Source organism: Sinohyriopsis cumingii, unplaced genomic scaffold (genome assembly GCF_028554795.1).
Source record: "Sinohyriopsis cumingii isolate HCF-2022 unplaced genomic scaffold, ASM2855479v2 utg000624l, whole genome shotgun sequence".
NCBI classification, from domain to species: Eukaryota; Metazoa; Mollusca; class Bivalvia; order Unionida; family Unionidae; genus Sinohyriopsis; species Sinohyriopsis cumingii.
The window spans coordinates 3081245-3101074 of record NW_028315919.1 but is presented as its reverse complement, the minus strand read 5'-3'; the positions used below and the strand labels follow the sequence as shown (position 1 = coordinate 3101074).

Below are 19830 nucleotides of genomic sequence, written 5' to 3'. Positions count from 1 at the left end.
AATGAGTAGTAATGAAAGATATGCTATTTAATCTGTGCAGAGAATCATCCTGCATCAATTTTCAAATTAAAAAAACTTGTACAATATCCATTCTTGACATAAATGTATTTGACTCTTGAAATTTGATCTCTGTTGGAATTCAGATGTTACGGCATGAAATCAGTCAAAGCATGAAAGCACTCGGTATATGAAAAAGATAAACTTGGCAAAATAATACAATATAATAATGTTGAAAGACCCTGTAAATATTTTACAATGTTAATGTAATATGATCAAGATATATAGCTGCACTTGTTTCTCAAAGACTGGCATATGCTGTTTATTGTGTTTAACAATAAGGAATGCCCAACTGCAAAACATGAAAAGCACAGACATATAAATAATTTTATTATATGTAAATTTTTAATTTTCTGATATCTCTTTAGTTTAAGGATGAAAACTTGAAAATTATTACATAACTAATGGTCCAAACAATCCAAAATCACTAAGAAATTAACAGACTGGTTTAAGAAATTAACAGACTGGTTTAAGAAATTAACAAACTGGTTTGTATTTTCTTGTGCTCCTATTAGCTCAATATCTATCCACAAGTATGAGTCATTACACACAAGAATAGTAAAAAAGTGCACTGTTACTAACTGTCCATATCACAGCTGAATAAGTATTTAAAAACTTATCAAATGTGCACAGATTGATGATCATGGACTTCTCTCATAAAATATATAAAGAAAAGGGTGTGACAATTTTTTCCCCCGAGGTACATTACTGTACTAATAAGAATATTGTGATTAAAAACCTTTCTAATGTCAAAGACACTAATTTCCCTTGTTTACGGGCTGTAATCTGTAAGTCTATCATGGAGACAAAATCAGTGACACATAGGTTGCTTTCGGTAAAGTGTGTTGTGGTTTGGTAAGTACATCAACAAATTATATTGAACATTACTTCAAATTTTTTTGCAAAGTAAGACTGATTTAGATCAGTAGTTATTTACCTCCTTCTTGCCATTTTTGATTTATGAATGAACATTTTTTGCTATTCTCCATGTTTGTGGAAAAACTGAAGAGGATATGATAAATTATATACGCAGTCAGATAGTAATGCAGTAGCAGAACATTCCAATTCAGACCTGCTGATTTGTATGTATCAATATCTTAAAATGATTTTAAAACTTAAATGGAATTCAAATTTGCTTTCTATGGCAAACTTGAGATTTAGATTTAGATTTAAAGTATTCCTTGCTTTCGATGGGAAACTTGAGATTTAGATTTAAAGTATTCCCATTTATTCTTAGAATTAAGAAGATCTGCAGTTATCAAGTCATGTTGGATGTACTCTTTAACTTTGTGCTTTTAGTACACCATGTATATCTATGACATGCTTGAAAAGATAAGTCATTGTATCAGAAGCAATCATGAAACATCTGTTTATCATTCCAAAGAAGAAAAGAAGATTACATAGATAAGACCTGTATGACAGATGTCTATCAGTAGCTTTCTCAAAGTCCAAACCATAACTCTTAGCCATCTCTCTGTAGCTTGTAACACTGACAGCTAGTCTTAAATAAACCATTAAAAAAATTAATACTTTGCCTGTAAAATCGACACATTGAAAAGAAGACTATCTTTATAAAAGATTCTGCAGAAATTATGAAAAAATTTGTAGCAACAAAAAAGTCAACTAGATCCTTCTGGAGTTTTATATCCTCAAGATGCTGAAATGATCAATATTTATGATTGTGTGAAAATTTGATTTCTCAGCTTTCAAGCCAGATTTTGTTCTAAGAAAAACAGGAAAGTAATCACACAAACTTTACCAGAGGAATGAAGAATGAGTATGCCTGAGACAATGTCTTGCATATTCATATAAATGTGATCTATTCTAGTTTAGAGTGATTAGTTTCTCAAGTTGGTTTATCTACTAAATGGGTAATGGCAAAAGTTTCTATTTCAAACAAATTTTATGTATCTGCGTGTTTATAACAGCTCAGTTAAAGTCCACATATATATACATATATAGTTAATCCATCACTGATTTACCTGAACCCATACTGCTTCCATTTCACCTCATTCAAGAAACATGTAGCTTATAATATCAGAAGTCATCGGATAATTCAATTCCATAAATCAGTACAGTATTCCTTACATAAAACAGAGTCATTACATATTTCAGGATGTAATCAATACACATTCTAGGAGTCATATGATTATTCACACAATATCTTGTAATAATGGACTTCTTGGTATATTGAATATCTAGTATTCGATCATAAATTATATGACTGTTCATTACTGAGAGGGACCATTGCTCTATTAGTTTTAATAAACTCACCTGGCTATCTGTAGTAAAAAGGCGCATTCAGAGTTGTATATAGAAGTAGCTATTATTTACCGTATTTGATGTAAAAAGACATTTTCTTCTGTACTTAGTACAAAACAAAAAGTACAGAAAAAAGTCATTGATTTGGGCAGCAAACCATGTAGGTTGCCATTGGTTACAATACTCAAGATCACAATCACTCTCTTTTGGTTGCTACTGGTTACCAATATTCAAGATCCGAGTCACCTTCTTCTGGACTGATTGCTGAATCACTTTCATCGGAATCTATGCTGTAGTCTTCTCCACTAAACATGTTCTCTGGGGGCATAACTTTGAATTTGGAAAATAAATTGGCCATTCGATGTAGGAGGAGTTCCACCTCAAAATTAAGAAGTGAGTCTTGAGGTAGTGATAATTGTGAGATCAATGCTTGGAGCACGGTCTTATTCAGAATGAGGTTGATGTATTCCTCGTAGCTATCTTGTAGTTTATACTCATCATTATTCAACTTCTCCTGTAATGCTTCGATAGGAAGCAATTTCTGAATGCATTTTCTTTGCTTAATAAAACAATGATTAAACAAAGTCCTAGCTGTAATTTGGCATAGGGATGATGTCTGACCAAACATCATGTGAATTAGCTGGCTACTGATAGTCCGTAAATGTGAGAACTCTGGAAAGTCTGTGTCAATGTACTCCATTAGTTCTTCTGCAATCTCCTTTCTTGAAAAGAAGCCTGAAATAAGGACAATAATACAATGAACCTTCCATAATGGTTACTTCACTTAAGCAACAACCTCTTATTTTCAGCCAAAGATTGATTTTCCATGTTCTTCATTTCAACTACATTTCTACCTCTCCTCAAAAGCCACTTTTGTTATCCAGTCAAAACGAACAACATGGAAATTTATCATAATAAAAACCATAATAAAAATCAACATATGGGTAATCACTGAAAAAGCAATTTCTCCCAGAAATCTGAGACTTACAGCTTGAATGTCTACACCAGTTTCACAACATACAAGTCCAATTTAACTCTAAAGTTAAAACCAGATTAATGGTTTGACAAAAAAAAGAGAAAAATCTGTACCACCATAAAACTGCCAGAAAGCAATTAAAATGAAACAACCTAATTTTCTAAATGTTTGTTTTTGAAAGACAATACCAAATCTGACTGAAATCCATTAAGTTTTTCAAACATTCTTTTGTGGAGATAAAATATGGGATGGGATGAAAAGATACAGGAATGATGGGCATAGGATCATATATGATAAGGTATGATAAGTACCCAAAAAAATTACTTGCAAATATAAACTGTTGCATATATAAACAGACATATCAATTATTTGTTGGATAGATGGATAATGAATAGTGACTGAGAAATAAATATTTTATTATGTAAAGCACTTTAGTATGAACCAAAATTACACCAAGAGTATGATTTGATGGTAATAACAACATATTTCCATTTGTTACAATAGACAAACAAGAAACCCAGTGAAGCTCAGCTAAATTATTTCTTTAGTTTAGTAACCATCTGGGAAAATGAGTGGCCACCATTTTCTTTTTAGCTACGAATAATGTGAACGCAAATTTTTCCTAGTAAAATATGTTTCTCTGAGAATACTTACCCGATCATAATATCTTAAGAGAACTACTACTACCTTACAAATCCAGCCCTCCCAGATCCTACTACTGGACTCTGATCTCCATCCCACAGCATGAATGATGTCAGTTAGCAAACAGTTCTGGACAAATGCTAGGCTGGTGGCAACTGCTCTAAACTCAAAAGCCAAAATGCATAAGAAATTCATGTGAGCTGGGGTTATTTCTCTATATGCTGAGCGAATAGCCCACTTAATCCAGGATGAGATAGTCTGTGTTGATATATCCTCCTGTCTGGTCTTGAGAGGTAGAAAGAGGCATAGTCTGTGTTGATATATCCTCCTGTCCGGTCTTGAGAGGTAGAAATAGGCAGATTCTGTTTTGATATATTCTCCTGTTTGGTCTTGAGAGATAGAAAGAGGTATGATTTCCCTTGATGCAATGGTTCTGTTTCATTAAGGTACCACTTCAAAGACTGAGCTGTATCTTGTTGGTGGCCTTCAGCTGATGGGTCCAGATGAGACAGAGGTTTCACGGTGAAAGTCTGGTTACCCGTGGAAGAAAGCATGAGGAGGCAGGATATGTTCATTTGTGCACTGAGGGAAAATGTGCCATTTGCCTTCATCTACTTTCAGAGTGGATGGCCTTTGTGCCTGAGTGATTCTCTCCATGACTGGTTGCGAGAATTGTTTAAGTCTGAGGGCCTGTTTGATAGATTCTAAACATGCAGGTTCAGTAGCTCTGGGCAGGGATGAAACAACTGCCATCATGGTTGTTTGAGTAGATGAGGGGAAAATCCAGATTTTCAGATGAGTTTCTGATGAAAGATTGATGAGGTCAATGATCCATGACTTCTCTCATCCAAGTGGCGCAATGAGGATGAGGGGTGACAGGCTGATTCTCTTGCTTTCTGTATCACTTTGGAATATGATGTGTTAGAGGACAGGCATATGTGTCCAGGTCATTAAAATCTAGCGATAGAGCACTGACAGCCCAAACATTTGGATCTGGGACTGGAGAAAAAATGGTTGGCAGTTTGGCATTCCAACTTGTTGTAAACAGGTCCACCAATGTTTGGTCCCATCATGTACATATCTGAGTAAAAACCGAGGGATGAGAGACCATTCCATCTGTAGTAGTTGATTTTTTCTGAGACAAAGAACTGGCCAATGTATTTAGGTGTCCGAGGATATGGCAAACATGTATGTTGTTGACAATACCACCTTAGATAGTCCCACACCATCACACAAAGTTATGGGGACTTGGGTTCCTCCTTGTCATTTGAGATACATCACTACTGTATAGTTGTCGGACAGAATAAGAACTCTTTTTCTTAAAAATATTCCTCCAACCAACGAAAGGCTTTCACAATGGCCTTCATCTCCAGAAGACTGATATGCAGATGGTGTTCCTGGGGAGACCATGCACCACTGATTTCCAAAAAGATGGTAATAGGTGGCTCCCCAGCCCTCCATACTTGCCTTGGTGCAGACTGTAATCTTGGGCAGTTGTACTTACATAGTTATAACAGCCATGAGCCAAGTTGGATGCCCCAATTCTGTAGATGGTGCCTCAACTGTGTGCAGATGGGGAGAGGTTGGTCCATTAGGTAAACTTTTGGCCTACATTGGGACAGAAGAATCTTTTGCAATGGGCACATAGAAAGGTGACCTAGGACAACGAAGTCCACTGCTGCACTGAGCAAGCCTAGTAGGTGAAGGAACTCCTGTGCAGATAGAATTTTCCTTGAAAGAAAAGGAGCCAAAATGTTTCAGATTTTCAATCCTGAGGGAGATGAACAATGATGCCTGTGTATTGAACTTCATATCTAGGTAAACAAATTCTTGAAATGGTACTAGGTTGGATTTTTCCTTGTTGACGAGAAGCCCAGGCTGGTAAGCATTGTAACAAGGGTTATCATGTCATGCACAGACCACCAGTACAAGTAAAATCGTTTAAGTTGGTGCAGGGATGATATGCCTGGGAATAGAAACTCACCGATAAGTACCCGTTTGTTATGGAATTACACATATATTAGGAGTTTTTATAAGTGTTAGAGACTTGCACATACAAATTAATTATGGCTCAAACTGAATGTTAAGTCACTTAGGCTCCTTGTGCAAAGTACCTAAATGTGTGAAGACAAAAATTGCTAGCAAATTGTAAAAGCAGAACTTTGTTGGGATAGTAAGAGAAAAAGTTGGAAATACAGATGGAGTATACTTTTCTTAGAAGTGAAAATACTCCTCCAACTTGTAATGGCACATCCTCCATGTAGATTCTGGCTTTTGTGAAGCCTCTCTAGACAAAAGCGTGAATCTTGGCATAAGCATAAGCAGTAACTGACACCAATTCTTATAACCAAAGAGAGATCACTCTGCCTAACCGCCACATACTTCAGCAGACGACTTTTAGCTCCCTTTATCTAAAAGTAATATCTGGGAGGGCTAGATTTGTGAGGTAGTAGTAGTTCTCCTAAGGTATTATGAATAGGTAATGTATTTAAAGAAGAAATACACACATATGGATATACATGCATGCATGCATACACACTCTCTCACCATCTATCTATACCATATCACACATACCTTACAACAACTAGTCATGGGATATACAGACATAACAATGCATGCTTTCATACACATAATGTTGCCACAATCAAAGAGTGGCTACATAATAACAGTAATGCCATAAAGAAGTAACAGAACTGACACAAATAAACTTTTAAGGATAATTTTGTAAAGCGAATAATTAAACAAAGCTTCTGCAAAACAGGGTGCCTCACATTTACCTGGTTATGGCCTTGCACTGAAACTTTAACACTGATTCAATGTCACTGAAGCCAGATGACATTATGACCAATTAGACTCACATTCCTCTTTGAAAATATGACACAAAAATACAAATGTACATATAATTCTATAATGCATTCACAAGAAATCTGCACACTGCAAATTTACACCTGTGCACATTTGCTTTAGTGGTACACCAGTAATACTGTAAATTTAAATTTGCACACATATGTAAAATGGTACTTGTGAATGAGATCCAAGTTAATTGATTCCTATTGTGTCAAGAACATTTTGCAAAGAGAGGTAACTACCTGCATCCACCAGGTGAGAATACTGTTTTGGAGCTGAGACTAGCATACTGTGAAGGTTTTGCCAGTTGAGGGTCCTTTGCACTGGGATAGAAAGGAAAGTCACAAACAGCGGAGATAACTTCCTGAAAAAGACATACAAAATAAGACCTATATTAAGTAAATTAACAGGTGTTTTTAGACAACAAAAACAAGAGGTCCAATAAGGTATGATATTGCTTACCTGCCACATATTGGTCTAAAAATGTAGTTGTAATAAAGCAGGCGAGGTGAGTTTAAAGACACTCAAGTAAGGATAATTTTTCAGCTATTTGAGTGAAATGGGAAGTATTTGACACATTGTTTAATTGTCTTTCTGCATTATGTAATTTCTGTTGAACTAGCTGTCACACTTATATATTTTATATGAATGTGAAAGGTGTTATGCAGACTCTGCTTACCAATTTGGTCTGATACCTTCCAACAGTTTTATAAAGGCTTTTATGAGTTTTTAATAAGGATATTAATAACATTAGTTGCACTTGATGGAATTTCAGTGTCAGTTGAAGATTTTCCACTTGGTTGCTACAGAAGCCAGACTGTTACTAGGGAAGTACAGGTGAAAAAATTCATCAGTATATCTTAATTTTCTGCAACAATACACTGCATCAATAGCTATTGCCAGAATATCGCAATACATATTGCATCTTGAGTGTGACATCATATCTGTGTAGTTGTCGTAGAAGGTGATGTAACAAAATGGAGATAATTAAAGCTGCGAAAAGTAAGGAAACTGAAAAGCTTTATCTTTCTCCAATAAAAGTATTAAAGATTATGGCACTATGTATTCATTGTGTGTTCTTATCCAATTTCTTGAAATTAGTGATTAGACTGGTTCCCTTACTTATCAAGAGAAATCACCAGTCTCAGTTATAAAACATCACTCATTCTTACAGCTGTATATCAAGAAATCTTTGCTCAATCTGATATGCTAGGCCGGAAAGGATAGTGAAACAATTTAAAATTAATTCCTTTTTTAAATTAAAAATTAGTAAAACATCGAAATGACTGCATGATAATATTGTTCAATGCAATCTTTGTGAAATAAAATTGTCTGCTAAAGGCTGTAGCATGAGTTCTGTCTGACCTCATCGCCTCGGAACTCATCATAGACACATGGATAACACTTGTAGTAAGGGCAGAAGCAAACCATGCATTGCATCTTTTTTTACCCACCAAAGCCAATTTATCTAAATCAAGCGGAACGGAAATTGACCAGAGAATCGCTGCATCTATAGCACAGGAAGGCAGGCCAATCAGCATAGTGAAAAGCATGGGATTTCGCAGTATGATAAAAGTTTCTGAGCCTGATTATGAACTTAAATGCAGACTAACAACTACAACGTTGATTGAAAAACATTTTGCACATGGGGTTATGAAATTAAAATGTCAGTTGGGGAACACATAGTATGTTGCATTCACAAGTGATATTCGGACAAACATTACAGAATACTGAATATACCAGTATGTGCATGACAACTAATTGGATAAACCCAACTGGCAGCTGGAAACAGCTGTTGTACTGACAAGGGAAACTCCAGTGCAACACACAGGTGAATAATCAGTCTCTGCTTGGAGCATGTTGCTAATGAATAGCAGATACCATTGATAAATTGCTGCAATGGTACATGATAATGGCTCCAACATCAACTTGACCATGAATCTTTTGGATGATGGGTCAGATTAACATTGCTTCGGATACACATGGCAAATGATGGTTGGTGTTGATCTTAAAGTTAGGTCACTGAAAATATGCTTGGTGCCACCAGTTGACTGGCTGCTCACTTCAAATATGGTTCAACAAAGGCTTTATATAATAAGCAAGCAGCATACAAAAATGGAGACACAGATGAGATTATAGATTTTTCTACGAGATGGAACTTATCACTGCACATGTTCGAATGGCTTGTTAAACTGTGCTGGGCCATTGGGGCAGTACTGTCTGATCCAACTCTCACAGTGCCACAGTTACACATCAACTCTAGAAATGACTGACGACAACTGGTCTCTTGCCCAAGCTTTCAACATCTCTAGGAATGACATACCCAGTGGAAAAGGACCTGGATAAAATATGTACAAACCCTTTCCCACCCACTGTATCCATCAGTCAGCATGAATTTGTTTATAATTTTAGGAACAAGTTGATATTGTTTAAATTTTAGATGTTTATACTTACACTTACAGTTAAGTACCAATTATTAGTCACTCTCAATTTTAAAGAGCAGATAGCTGAATAAAATACTGTGTAATGCATTTTCTCAACCTGGCTATTAATAACATGTGTCCACTCCACAATCTATCAAACATAAATACAAGCACATCATTGACAATTCTTTACTTTCAGAAGTAAGGTAAGAAAAATAAAAAGTTGTTACCCTAAAATTTGTCTAAATATATTTTAAGAAATTTCTTTTGTCAAACTGGATACATCGACCAGAATGAAACTGGACTAATAAATGAAGTTACATGATCACTATCTGCTGCTTTTGTGACCTTGCAAATAACCTGCTTATTGTTTTATTTTTTCATAATCTTCATCCATTTTCACAAATGCTGGACTTACATTATGGGTGGATCTCCACCTTGATAAAATGATGCTCATGGCTGAGGAAACATCTTCATTTGGTAATTGATGACAAAATATTTAACTAAAGATTCATTAATGTCAAAAGGGATTAATTTGTCTCTCATAGGAAGTGAAATTTAAAATCCGAGAAGAAGTTCCATGATTTGCGTTACTCTTCCATGGCAGTCACAGTACATACATATCTCTCTAAAGAAAGAAAGGCTAATGCAGTGTACTGATTTTATGAAATTACATTCGATGTCATTGAGTAATTATTTGGGAAAGGACAAACTCAGAATATTTTATGCTGACCAGAAGCCAATGTAATGATTCCAGATAAACTCCTTTTGTTAGAATCCTTCTCCAATACAGATCACAAACTGATTAAGCTTAGATATACATTACATTACACAGGGCAACCGGAATACTTATTTTTGCATATATCAATTAGTTTCAGCAGAAATTCCCAAATTAAAATAAATTCCTCAATATCTTCAAAACAGTAACAGCAAGACAACTATGCTTAAGGAGAAGATTTCAAGGAAAACTGTTGCTGATTATGAATAATTATTATGCAGATAATATCGGGGGATTTTTTTTTGGTCACAGACAACTAATTATTTTATGAGCTATGCAGCCAGTCTATGTGTATATTAAATACCATATTTTAAAATAAAGGTTTCTGACTGACTGAAAATAACTGCTGGAATATTGTCAGAAGAAGCATTTACATTGGGTAAACTGCACACAGCAGCAGGTTTGAACCTTAAACCACTGTTATTGCCACAAAAGTACTACTGGGTGTAAAAAGCATGATGTCATATGACTGGACGTAAACAGGTCCATCTCACGGGACTAAATGTAAATAGGGCAATTTCAGAGGACAGGATTCTTAAAGTAGGCACCTACGAGGGGATTCTCAAAAAATAGGTATGCAGCATAAAATTTTCATCGTTTTAAGTTTCTTCTTGGACAGACAGTTCACTGGGTGAAAGCCTAACTGGACAATGTTACCAAGAAAGAGTAATATGTGGTGACTAACTGAGGCAGAAACTGCAGTAGATTAATGGTTAGTATGTGGGATTCATTTTGTTGCTATGCCATAAAACACCAACCAAACCAAAACTAATTCCATCTATCCTTGCTTTTAATGAAGGTCAGGTCAGAATCCCTTAATATATGTCCCTCTCCTTTTTATGCCTATTATGGTGTACCAAATGGGGGCTTAGATGTTTCTGACAATTAATTACAGGAATCACTACAGTTTATTATTGTTAAATCAAATATATAAAAACATTATTTGCAAAATATTTTCTGATATATTGAAAGATATCAGCTCAAAATTAATAGCTTCTCTATCAGTGTGTCTAAAACAATGAAAATCCTTGAGGGTTCTGTTGATACAATTTTCTACCTTTTCTTTCTTCTGGTTTCCCACACAGTTCCTCGGAGTGCTGGATTGGCCCCGGTTTTTAACAATTTACAGGATGCCTCCAAATCACCTCTGACTATGCAGTGAAAAAAGGCAGTCTGACCTATGTTGTTCTGTATATTTATCTAATGAAAAAATAAAATTTCAAAATTAGCTTTTCGTTATTTATGTGAACAAGAGACAAGTGGACCCATGATTAGTCACTTGGGAAGCATCCACCAAATATCTAAAAGCAAGACAAATAATGGTTAACAGAACACTTTCTGTCATAAATTTCAAACAAATTTTGTTGAGGTGTTTGTTTTATATAAAAAAAACTGATTTTAAGGCTTTGTTTTTAGTAGCAGTGACTATACTGGACGATGGATTAAGATCATGTGCACTAATCTGAAAGGATTTACAGCCAGGTAAGCTAAAACTGTGGATCCAGAAGTTGTAATACATATGTGAAACTAACATACTTTTTTTTAAAATCACCTTAAAGCGAAAATTTCACACATTATAATCAATGATAAAACTGTTGGAAAGTATGACCCTACTGCAATATCATGACCCTTAAGGTGAGTGAATCAAAAAGGAAATATCATGACCCTACTGCAATATCATGACCCTTAAGGTGAGTGAATCAAAAAGGAAATATCATGACCCTACTGCAATATCATGACCCTTAAGGTGAGTGAATCAAAAAGGAAATATCATGACCCTACTGCAATATCATGACCCTTAAGGTGAGTGAATCAAAAAGGAAATATCATGACCCTACTGCAATATCATGACCCTTAAGGTGAGTGAATCAAAAAGATTTATTTCAATGATTATTTATCTAAGAAAGCTTCTAAAATGAGCTGGAATGGGGATAAAAGTACTCCATTTTAAGACTGCATGCCTGCTGTTTTAGACTCAAATACATATTTCTCCTAATTCATTATTTATAACAAGTAATTTTTGTTATATGGAGTAACCGGTCTTGAAACATCACTCCTCCAGCCCTAAAAATCTTTGTCTCTCAATATAGGTGGTCTCACATAGCAGTTGTCTATTTACTACATCAATTCATGCTGACCTGCAGCACACACATAAAATACAGTCTATTTACTATATCAATTCATGCTGATCTGCAGCACACACATAAAACACAGACTATTTACTACATCAATACATGCTGATCTTCAGCACACACATAAAATACAGTCTGTTTACTACATCAATTCAAGCTGATCTGCAGCACACACATAAAATATAGTCTAATTAATACAACAATTCATGCTGATCTGCAGCATACACATAAAATACAGTTTTTAAAATGTTCTGATTAACGTTACTTATTTGACTAATGATGTGAATACATTTTCTCACATTTACAGCCTGCTCATATCCTGAGGACATTAAATTGAGCTTATATTTCATGAGCTAAACATTTGAACGTAAGCAGTGCTAAAAAAATCTGATAGCCTGATGCCCAGAGCCCCTCTAATTTTAGATTGGGCACATCCTGTATTCTAAGTGAGGTGCCCATTGGGCTTATCGAAAAAAATATTAATTTGCCTGAGGAAACATTGATTGCACTGATGAAATGTGTGTATATTTTCACGATGTTGATGTACCTGCTATAACACGGTACAATCTAAATTCAGATCACTACTGTCATATGTGAAACTGAGATCTGATTTTTAATCAGATTGAAGTATGGCATGTCATGCTAAAAATATGATTTTGTACTCCCAAACCCCCTGACAAGGTCATGTTTGAAGAAAATGATTTCCAGTAATTTTCACAAACAAACCCCTACCCCCACCACTTTCAGTATATGCCCACTACATGTAGCATGCTTAAACAGTAAACAATCATGATTGGAGCTGACATAAAACTATCCTTTGGGCAGTTTCAATGGCAGCAATTAAAGGCAAAGAAGTCAAGTATAAACCACTTTTTTACATCTCGCTCAATTGGCTGATAATAGCTAGTGAGATGTGTTTGAAGGCTGCATGCTAATTTGCATAGGCAGGATCAGGAAGTGGAACAACCCTTTATAGCTAAGCCAAAGAGATGTTAGATGCATGTAAAAGAATAAAAGTTATTACATATTATTGCCTTGAATTAGAATGTTTAAGCCATAATTATTATATTTTTGACACATATGTGAACAGAGGCAATGTTGTGTGACAATATTAAAAAGTGGAAATTTTGGGGATGTGGAAATTTGAGTCCAGGCTTGTGAGTTTATTTAAGTCACCAGCCCAGGGCCTGTGTCTAAAAAAAATTTCTTTGAGCAATGAAGAGGCCACAAGTAGGACCATGATCACTCATCTAGCCGACATCTGCCCAATAACCAAATGCAAGAATTGCTGGCTAAGAAATCTGTGTCAATATGATAATGAATGTTATTTTGTTTCTTTGTAAGAATGGCTATAGTTGATGGCATGATCTGCACAAGCCTTAAAGTCCTTTTAGCCAGGATGCTCTGTGCCATGTTTGGTTGAAATTGGTCAAATGGTTGTTGAAAACATAATTGCTCAAAGACAATGAACAGGTTAGAAATTTTGTGTAATGGCAACCATATCTGATGGATGAATGGCATCATTTGCATAAACTTTAAGGGTCTTTATGTCAGAATGATTTATGTCAAATTTAATCAAATTCTGTTAAATGGTTAAAAAGTTGGGTGGCCATAACTGAAGGTGGATCAACATTATTTGTTCAGACTGGCATCTCAATCCCATGTTCTGTGCCAAGTATGGATGACACTGGTCTGGTAGTTTTTTTGAGAAGAAATTGAAAATAGCAATTCTTGATGGGTGCAAGATGGAGACTGGATGCAGCATAACAGATGAAGATCCATAATCCTTACAAACAGGTAAGCTAAAGGTTCTTGACAGTCTTGGTATAGTAAAAAGCAAAAGGTCTCATTTCTAAATTCAAAGTTACGTAAGCATTAGAATCAGTGAAAGTACATCAGTGCCAACGTGCATACAATAGTTTTTAAATAAATTTCTGTTACCATGAATAGTTATATCACTGCCTTCAAGATACTGACTGAAGGCATGTATTTGACCAATGATGGGTCATCCAATAATTTTCCAATGATATGCACTCCCAACGTAAGAACTTAAAGTGTTTTAAGAAAGCTGGGAAAAACTGTGTATCTTTGAAAATAAATACACAGTTAACTTCTAAGTCAGGCAATTTGACAACTGTATCCATTGCATCATTTTAGTTTGAGCTTATCTATCAAATATAGGCAGAATAATTATTAGCTTAAAGTGATTAAGTGGATTTGCAATGCGTAATGCAGACCTGCTAGCACTAGCCAAGACCTTCTCCATAAGGCATTGAAAATATCAGATCTACTATCAAATCATAATAGCTTACACATCTGGTAAAGATTTATTTTTTGCCATATTTTTTAAATACACTACTGCAGTAAAAATGAATATTTAATAGTCTTCATGTATGTAGTTTACAGGTACAGCGAGCAAATAAACACTGATATCAAGAATTTATTTACAGCACTACTTGAGAAGTAAGAAACAGCAAGTAAAAATTAGCTGTGCATAAAGTCCCCATGATATGCTACTTATTTTGAGCTCTCATGTATTAGTGTGACCCAAATACCTGAAGATCTTTCAGTTTAAGGATATAATTAAGGAAATCCCTCTTGACACAAATTGTGGCACTGGTATCCTCCAGTGTGTCTGTACTCGATGGTGACAGATCTTCCAGGTAGTCATACATCTCAGATGCAGCCAAATCACATAGTGATATTAGAGGTGTGTTCCCTCGATTGTCAGTGGCATTTATGTTGGCTCCATTTTCACAAAGAAGTTTGAACATTCGAACATCATGGCTGTAAATTGCTGTTCTATGGAGAGGTGTCATCCTATTCTCATCTGGTATATTGGCATCACCGCCATTTCCTAAAGGCAAACAAATATTAAAACCAATAAGAGATTGACTGACCAACACATCAGCACATATAGGACTTTTTGCCAAGGATATGGGGGTAATCTTGGCAGTGCTGTTTCAATTTATCGAGTTAACTGAGCATCATTCATTCAACCAGTTTTATTTATTAATCAAGCATGACTTCTCATGATCGAGTTTCCTTACAGTACTATGATGTGAGTGTGTGTGTGATTTAGATTTTTAACGTAGCATTAAAAAAATTTCAGTCATATCGCTACGATGTCTGCAGTGTGAAAGCTTATAGTGATGTCTAGCACTGGGGCATCTTGCCGCAGACATGTAGCATGATGTCCCACCCAGTCACATTATCCTGACACCAGGCCGACCAGTCCTAACACTAACCTCTTAATGCTGAGTGCCAAGTGAGGCAGCTGTTCATACCATTTTTGTAAGTCTTTGGTATGACTATGGCAGGGTTCAAATAATACAATTATAGAAATTATAGTATGGACTAGGCTAAATTTCTGACAATAAAAAGAATATTTTGTTTGAGTCATTTTTTATATCTAGTTTTGAAATATAATTTAGCCATTATATAAGTGACCTGCTTTTAAAATGGAAAAGAAAAGTGAAAGTAAACTTTCTGGTTTTCCGGGAAAGAAGAAACGATCGGAACTGTGACCTACCCAAGGCAATCCTTATAAATAAAAAGCTGTCTCAGCTTAGACCAAAAAATGTGGATGTGATTGTGTTACTCCATAAGAATATGAAGTCATATAGTCCTGCTCTGCCTATATATATGTGTGTATATATATATATATATATATATATATATATATATATATATATATATATATATATATATATGTATATATATATATATATATACACACACACACCAAACTTAAAATGCAAGCTTTAACCTGCTGTCTTCAAATAACAAACTTAAATTTAAGCTTTAACCTGCTTTCTACATATAACAAACTTAAATGTAAGCTTTAACCTGCCTTCTACATATAACAAAGTTAAATACGAACTTCAACCTGCTGTCTACATATACCAAACTAACATGCCATAATAAAAGTACTGAAAGAAAATGGGTAGAATTGTATAGAAAGTGACTAGCAATGTGAAATACATGCCAATTAACACACAGACAACTAGCAATATTAAATACATGCCATTTAACACACAGATGACTAGCAATGTGAAATACATGCCATTTAACACACAGATGACTAGCAATGTGAAATACATGCCATTTAACACACAGATGACTAGCAATGTGAAATACATGCCATTTAACATGTGAAATTTAAATGCAGTCCCTTCATATGAACCAAATCAAAACTTGTCGTCTGCATAAAGTCAACATTAAATGCAATATATAAACTGAAACTGTGATAAGTTTAGCAAGAAAAGCACATTATATGTCTGCCATGTGTTTAATTGTCCATTATGCAGGCAGCTGTAGGGTGTTGTTGGACCATTGGTCAAGCTATACATCCCAAAACCAGGTTTCTACATTACCCTACATGCCAGCCATCCACAAAGTTTAGCCAAGGAATTTACTCTTGAACAAACATTACTGTACAAAATCACATTTTTCTTTGAGGTACAGTGACCTTGACCTCTGACCTGCCCCCTAATCAAAAGGCCTCTTCCATACAATAAAGAGCAATATTTTAGCACTGATATCTTAATATTGTATATACAGTAAACACAAACTGACATGCCAAGGTTGGCAATGCATGCTGAGATATATGTTTATGCAAGAGTTGTTTTTCCTTCAGAAATGCTATTACATAAATGCATTGCATAAGAAAAACGTCAGAATAGAATAACAATATCAATTATGTCACTGCTTTGCCACTCATTACTGTTGCTACAACTGATATCACGAAAGATAGTGATACCTATATCTCCAGACACACACACACACACACACACACACACACACACATAATCACATACAATATTGTTGAGTTAAATGCAAAATTCAAAATAATCATGTGAAAGTGAAAAGTTACTATGATCTATATTTGCCCATGGTGTGTAGTACCCTTTAAGATTAATAACCCATAAAGTTTTGTCAGTACATGTAACAGTGTCAGAGAAAATGAGCTAAATGTTGATACCTAATGAACTTAATGATGATACCTAATATAAAACTAATGATGCAACCTAATGTAAAAATGTAATGATGATACATAATGTAAAAACTTATTGATGATACCTAATGGAAAAACTTAATGATGTTACCTAATGTAAAAATGTAATGCTGATACCTAATGTAAAAATGTAATGATGCAACCAAATGTAAACATGTAATGATGATACCTAATGTAAAAACTTAATGCTGATACCTAATGTAAACATGTAATGATGATACCTAATGTAAAAACTTAATGCTGATACCTAATGTAAAAATGTAATAATGATACCTAATGTAAAAATGTAATAATGATACCTAATGTAAAAGCTTATTGATGATACCTAATGTAAAAACTTAATGATGATACCTAATGCAAAAATGTAATGAAGATACATACTGTAAAAACTTAATGATGATATTTAATGTAAAAATGTAATGATACATAATGTAAAAATGTACGATGATACCTAATGTAAAACTGTAATGATGATACCTAATGTAAAAATGTAATGATGATACATAATGAAAACTGTAATGATGATACCTAATGTAAAAACTTAATGATGATACCTAATGTGAAAATGTAATGATGATACCTAATGTAAACATGTAATGATGATACCTAATGTAAACATGTAATGATGATACCTAATGTAAAAATGTAATGATGATACCTAATGTAAAAATGTAATGATAGTACCTAATGTAAAAATGTAATGATGATGCATAAGGTAAAAACTTAATGATGATACCTAATATAATAAAGACTATGTCCTCTACATGTTCTATGACCTCCTCTAGTGATGTCAAATGTTGTTTGTTGAGGCCAATTATTATATCAGCATTTGGATCCCAGGTGCACCTGTAAAAATGAAATTTACTTCAAAATTTGTGCTAGGTGCAGATCATAAATATAGGTGACACTCGACTTATGCCACAAATTTGTTCTACAGGTTATGGAGGAAATGGACAGTAATTTTTCCCCTAAGATACTTAAAGTTCTTGGGCAAATTATACCTCAAAGTTTTCAAGTAATGATTATTTATGCATAATTTTCAAACAAATTAATACATGTAATAATCACTGATGCACAGCACATGAAGCCAACAATGGCATAAAAATGAGCACCAAGGTAAAACTTGAATGTTAATCTTTATTATTCATGGCTTTCAAATGAAAGCAAGTAAATCAAAACGGCTTATAGCAAGCATCACCTGTAACTTAAGTCATAATTTTCACATTTCACAAATTTAAAAAGACAACTACATCAGTACCAATTTTCATTCTTTGTACTAGAATATATATATATAAAAGTTTAATTAAATGTTTATTCAGAACTTATTTATTCTGAATTTGAAAAAATTTAACTTTCATATTACATGGTTAGGAATTTCTTGTAGAGATCAGCACTTTTTGCAATAGGAGCAGTTTTGTTGAAGGAATTAGGAATTGGCAATAGGTGGAATGAGGGACATCCTGTAATAAATGGACATGACACATCTGTAAATTTTGATTTGTATCTTTTTTTAACAGTAAAAGATAAAAGTACAATCATTTATTTATCCTACATTAAATAAACAGAAATACAAGCGAAAACAATAGAAAATAAAACATTTTGAAGCTGGTGTTATAGAGCTATGGAGAGACAAAAGGGCAGACAGGAGATCCTTGAAGGGTGCTAAGGCAAGAGGGGAGAACATCCTTCTATTTGTGCTTAACTGGAGTACAGGATGGTGTATTCCTATGTAAATTAACTGAATAAGCAGACCTCCATACTTCCTATTTTGTTCCAGCCATGCAAAGAATCCTCATGGTAAGAACTGGCATAGTGGTGAATGTTAGGAATGTTAGCTGCATATCTGAATAAGTCTATTTTTGCAGAGTATATATACATATACACCACTCCCTTGATAACTTGTGCCCTGATAACTCGCAAAACCCACTTATAATGCGGTGTAAGGTGTGGATCACATGTTTTAAAACTGAAAATACCACAAAAATTTATCCCTATTTGTTGAACTTGAAGAAAATCGTGATCAATATTGGTAACGGAAACTTTGATGCATTGCTTATTTTATCGTCGAAAAGTTAAAGGGCACAAAAATCGGACTAACTTAAAATTTAGCAGCCTCGGTCGTATGTCGGGTGAACTCACTTCATTTGATCAATCGAACACTGTAATAAATGTTATTGTGTATTAACAGAAACTACCTTAAATTAACCGACTCTTTCATAACTGTGATCAAAGATAACAAGGCAGCTAAGCGAAATGAATACTTTGTAAAATATAGAGCTTGATTTCACAGATACGGACCATTTGTAAAAAAGCGAGTTTCAGAGAATTCTTGAAATGGCATTTAGAGATATCCTCAGGGATGAATCTTGTTTGGTGTTAGTCTAGTTCCCAAATTATGGACTACTGATTTGGCAAGATACTATTAAACTCCATTACAGAAACCAGACTCATCAAGAAAACAAAAAGCAGTGATGTAATACACAGATTTTTCGTGTACATGTGATGGTTGTTCAAACCAGTTGAAATGATCTTTCATATGTTGGATATTTTGATTTTTTTTTTATTATTTAAACAGAATAACGTAAACAACTTCATTAGAAAAAGCACATTATTAAAAATTATTAAAATGAGGACTCAGTCATTAAACAGCCCAGTTCCCTAACGCCGCACCCCACCCCCCACGGACGGGTTTCTCG

General features: G+C 34.5%; 1 protein-coding gene across 1 annotated transcript in view; it reads right to left on the bottom strand.

Annotated features, from left to right (window-relative positions):
- Nucleotides 1-1608: 1608 nt before the first annotated feature.
- LOC149773617 (uncharacterized) overlaps nucleotides 1609-19830 on the bottom strand; it is a 33550-nt gene continuing 15328 nt past the window's right edge. The window contains exons 4-8 of the mRNA XM_089946288.1: nucleotides 17871-17980; nucleotides 14673-14974; nucleotides 11043-11185; nucleotides 7027-7148; nucleotides 1609-3054 (exon numbers count right to left, since the gene is read on the bottom strand). Coding sequence (XP_089802414.1) covers nucleotides 2540-3054; nucleotides 7027-7148; nucleotides 11043-11185; nucleotides 14673-14974; nucleotides 17871-17980 — 1192 coding nt within the window. The 3' untranslated portion in view covers nucleotides 1609-2539. The remainder of the gene's footprint in view (nucleotides 3055-7026; nucleotides 7149-11042; nucleotides 11186-14672; nucleotides 14975-17870; nucleotides 17981-19830) is intronic.